General features: G+C 44.3%; 1 protein-coding gene across 3 annotated transcripts in view; it reads left to right on the top strand.

Moving 5' to 3' along the window:
- Positions 1 to 3,966, top strand: part of lrguk (leucine-rich repeats and guanylate kinase domain containing) — a 45,058-nt gene extending 41,092 nt beyond the window's left edge. For all 3 annotated transcript variants that reach the window (XM_063218021.1, XM_063218020.1, XM_063218019.1), the window contains one exon: positions 3,666 to 3,966. In XM_063218021.1, the coding sequence (XP_063074091.1) occupies positions 3,666 to 3,895 (230 nt within the window). In that variant the 3' untranslated portion in view covers positions 3,896 to 3,966. The remainder of the gene's footprint in view (positions 1 to 3,665) is intronic.
- Positions 3,967 to 5,053: the final 1,087 nt, after the last annotated feature.

The raw sequence follows: 5,053 nt of genomic DNA, 5'->3' as shown, positions 1-5,053 counted from the left end.
TTCTCTATCCCTCTCTTCTCTGTTCTTCTTTTCTCTTCTCTTCTCGTAAGGTCCTTCAACTCTTCCTCTCTTTACCTTGTCCTCTTTCCTGACCTGGACCTGTTCAACGGCAAGTAGTGTGGAGTTGTCTTGAGGTTTTTTTTTTCTTCCTGCTTGTCCTCAGGCCCTGCCTCCCTCTCTCTCTCTCTCTCTCTCTCTCTCTCTCTCTCTCTTTCTCAGAGGAGCCGCCCTGCTTTTAAAGTTTCTTCCAGAACTTTCTCTTGTTATGTTGTTCCGAGAGCCATGGGGGTAATCGCCCGATAAATGTCTCAAATCCCCTCCCTCTTTCTCTCTTTCTCTTCATCTTTCCCTCTCTCAGCCCCATCTTCCAAACTCCCAAAAAGTGCCCCGGCCCAGTCTGTGAAGTAGGACAGCTATTTAGGAGTGCCATTTACCCCCTATTATGTTGGAGGTTAAAATGTGAGAATGAGAATTTGGATGCTCATTAAGTGTCTACTGAGGCAAAGTGATTGAAAACTCCCATTTTCTCCTCTGACTTTGGGGGGACATCAAACATGCAAGTCACTCTGCACTGCAGGGTAGGGAAAACAAGAATGTAGTTGTTGCTATTTCTATTATATTATGGGCTTCTTAAAGTAGATAGTTTTAGTCACGTGCAGTGACTCTATGCGCCACTTTTAGTCCATCAGTTAGTCGGAGGCCAGTTTGCTTTTTGAAGACCAGACCCTTGTGTGATCACGCTCACAAAGCTGAGAGGAAATACACAAGGTTTTTCACAGAGTCAGGCTAGTTCAGGCTAGTTTAACCCATTTTGTCCTAAGCCCTTTTTGGGAAAGGGTGCCCTCTTCCTATTAAATCCTAAATATCTCAGCCTCCGAAGCACATACAAAAATGAAATGAGTTACATTTAAAAGCCAAGACCCTCCCCTTGCATTGTAATGTGTTCATTCAGCTCTAGCATACCCACATAGTTAATAAAACAGCTAAAATCTCAAAATCCTGAAAAACCTGTACTGTAAAACAAAAGACGACAATCACTGTCAGATCCTGGGGAGAAGTGAACTGTTAGACTTGGCCAACACTGCTGTTTGTAATTATGAAATAATTGAATTACCGGTATTAAATTATATGCAGGGCTTGACATCTACTTTGAAAATATTCAGATAATGTCCCTCCCAAGTCACTTGCAGTTCACACTGTTTTGATCCATAAACTACCTGCCACTTTCATATGTTATCATCACTCTTTTATCCCCAGCTACACATAAGCATATGTGCGTGGTTAGATGTGTAAAAACATCAACTCTGCGGTCCTTTGGGTTTTGTCAAAATGGGTTTTATGGACTCTAGCGCCCTAAATCATCAGTCAGCGCGTGGCAGCTTTATGTAGTTATGTGGTCCCGTCTCTTTTGGCCTGTTTTATTGTGGACCTTCGTAAGGGCTGAGGGCTTAAAGGTGTACTGAGTAGGATCGTGGCCAGAGTATGTAGGTATTACAACTATGCTGCTCATTGGAACTGTACAGCCTTTGGCCAAATTTGATCTTTTCATGGTATTAATTAGTAATAAACTAATATTTACTTACTAGTATGACCAAAGTCTTTCTCTCTCACTGTTGAAAGCTGACCTAGCATCATCATCATCCATCTAAGGCAGCTGCTGCCACATTTAATTTTATTTTTGACCACACATTTCCCAGATTTACCATGCATGTATACAGCAGAGGTTGTATGCTAATAGTCAAATGAGCTTAGATGAAAATGCCAAAGAGACAGCTCTAAATCCATCAAAGTTAAAGTATTCAACCTTGTAAGCATCAAAACTCCGAAAAGAACTCGTGCTAAAATGCTAAAAACGTAACTCCTAACTAGTAGGGGTGTAAATCACAGCCTCCATGACGATACGATTCAATATCGAGATCTTATTATATGGTTGTGACGTCATCTGTCGAATGCTCCATTCATTTCAACGGGGCTCCCCAACGTTCGGACGTCTGTTATTTTTCGATAACGGACGGGTTGGTCTATAACAGACCGCTATCAATGGCAACAAGACTTTTCACTGCTAAAGCGACTTTTCAACAAGACTCTAATCAGCTGCTGTGATAGACAGCACCCGTTGTCCTGGCTACCGCTGTCAATGGCAACAAGACGTTCACTGCTAAAGCCACTGGCTTGTATACAAGTCAGTGGCTAAAGCGAATGTTTCATATCACTCCGCAGAGGGTCCGGTCTTTTGTCACTCTAATCAGCTGCTGTGATAGACAACACCTGTTGTCCTGGCTACCTAGCTGTTGCCTAGCGGTGTTCCACAACGGCACTGTTTTGTTTTGCGCAGCAACAATCTTAACATTAAATAGGTCTAAAGAAATGTCCCCGCCATGTGTGAATCATTTAAGTTAAGTATATCCATATAATAAGCGGGTTAACTTTCGGCGAGTCGGTCGCTTTGTGGAATAGCAGCACTTCAGAGAGAACAAGACCCCTCCGCTCCGCGTCGGGGTCTAAAGATTCTCTCTGTCGTGCTGCTATTCCACGGTAGCGACCTTCTCGCCGAACGTTAACCCTTACTTATTATTCGATGCGATGCGATTCGATTATTTTCGATACTTAAGAAGGCATGATGCGATACAATACGAATCGATTCGACTTTTTTCCAATTACTTTTCCACTTCTATGTTATGGAGATGGGGCATTGGGCAGGGGCCAGCGATTCGATGATTTTCGATACTTAACCCTCTGAGGTCCGAGTGCCCTTCAGAGGGCAATTGGTCTCCAAAAACAAGTCTGTAACTCTGTGAGTTTTTGTCATTGAAACATATAAGTCACACCATTAGAAACCTCAGACCTTCCAGGTTCCAAATATATATATATGAAATGAAATAAAAATACTTGAAAATGTCAGGGTGGTGCAAGCAGCCTAAAAGCCTCTGAAAGGCCTTAGACCTCAGAGGGTTAAGAATGCCCCACGATATGATACAATTCAATTCAATCGTCATATTATATTGCGATATATCGATACTGATTATTTTTTACACCCCTACTGACTACCATGACTTGCTTGAAGCTTTGAAGGCCTTTTTGAATAATATTACAGCTCAGCCCATTTGCCTACGACAGCCTTGAGAAGAGAATCCTAAATGTGTTTTGATAATACAGCGTGCAATGGTAGTCTGGCCCTTTTTGTTTTGGCGGACTCGTAAGGCCGTATTAATAAAGGAACAGTGTTGAGTCTTGACGTGTTTGATTAATGAATAAAGCGATCGCTGAATTCCAAATGAAGTTTTAAGCGATCGTTGATGGTTTTTGCATGCTGCCTTCAAGGATTCCGCTTTCGGGGAGGTTGTCGTGCCGTGCCTGTCCAGATTAGTTTAATTTTTTTAAACGTGGAGCACAAAAAAGACACTGTAGTCTTGGTTTGTCATTTCATTAATGTCTCCAACTCTCACATACCCACACAGACACACAAACACACACTCTCTCTCTCTCTCTCTCTCTCTCTCTCTCTCTCTCTCTCTCTCTCTCTCTCTCTCTCTCTCTCTCTCTAACCAGGTCCTTCTGAGCCTGTCCTGATCTTTTCATGGGTATTTACTAAGTAATAAACTAATATTTATCAGTATGACCAACGTTTCTCTCTCTCTCTCTCTCTCTCTCTCTCTTTCCCCCAGATTCTTCTGAGCCTGTCCCGACTCCAGATGCTCCACGTGGAGGCATGTCGGGCCACCTCTCACCCTCCTCGGCGGCTCCCTCTGCTGCCTCTCCATACCCCAGCAGGCCCGGATCCAATGCCAAGCCCATCCTGCCCCCCATCCCCTCGGGACGCAAGACTGCCGAGCCCCCTGTCCCTGACCCTGCCCCTGGTCCTGGTCCTACCCCCACCAACGCTAGTCATAGCTAGCCTACAGGCGGCTACCAGGAGCATTTCATGGGACCCATAGAGGATGGAGGAGGAGGAGGGAGGGGTGTGAATGGAAGGGGGGGGGGGCAAAATGGGATTTTAAAGTTATTCTGTATATGTAGCCAATGGGAGGTATAGGGATGAGCAAAAGTGCTACTGCTGCTGCTGTAGTCTGCAAAATAAAGTCTGTGCCAGGTCCATTTAGTGGAGGTTTTGTCACACCCTAGTTTTTGATGGTAGGGGGTTGGAACGGCTCCAGATGAGTAGCTGGGTCAGAACAAAACGGGAATCACACAGAGATTGTGTATACACGCGCATAGCATACACACACGCACACACACACGCACACAGGGCTGGATTAACCCACAGCCTAGATATGGCTGCAGCCTAGGGGGCCCCACCTCCCAGTGGTGGGGCCCCCTGATTGGACAAAAGTGAAAAACGGCAGATTTATGAGAAGATGCAATATTGAAAAAGTCATCTGTTGTGTTGAGTACAGTTGGTAGACGTGTTATCATTAATTCCTAGCTCTTAATTGTGACACTGTTTATGTGAATTTGTCCCAAAATTTGCCTTCCGGGGGGCCCCACAGCAACCTGTAGCCTAGGGGCCCCAGGCCATCTTAATCCAGCCCTGCACGCGCACACACACACACACACACACACACACACACACACACACACACACACACACACACACCTACATACACACATACAAAAGCACACACACACACACACACACACACAGTGATACTGACACACACAGACACACACCCCCACCCCTAGCACAGGCATACTGCAGGACACACAGTAACACTCAATCTCTCTCTCTCTCTCTCTCTCTCTCTCTCTCTCTCTCTCTCTCTCTCTCTTGTATCTATTAATAGAAGAGTTCAGATCCACTAAGAGGGTTTTATTTGGCACCTGAAGTCTCCATACAGTATATAGACTATTTATTGTTATATTACAGTTCGTCTTAGTAGCCCGTTTTCATACAGTTGTGTTGATGTAGACTTTCTTTCCTGTTTATGAGATGCTTAAAAATCAGAAGACTGAAATCATGCTTTTCCTATGCCTACTGTTTGCATCAAATCTTTATGCCGGTAAATATCACCTCGCATTCCATACCAATGCAATTGTGAATGCAATCATGTCAGCA

This window comes from Engraulis encrasicolus, chromosome 15 (assembly GCF_034702125.1).
Source record: "Engraulis encrasicolus isolate BLACKSEA-1 chromosome 15, IST_EnEncr_1.0, whole genome shotgun sequence".
Lineage (NCBI taxonomy): Eukaryota > Metazoa > Chordata > Actinopteri > Clupeiformes > Engraulidae > Engraulis > Engraulis encrasicolus.
The sequence above is the reverse complement of the archived record's forward strand: the minus strand, read 5'-3'. Positions and strand labels throughout refer to the sequence as shown.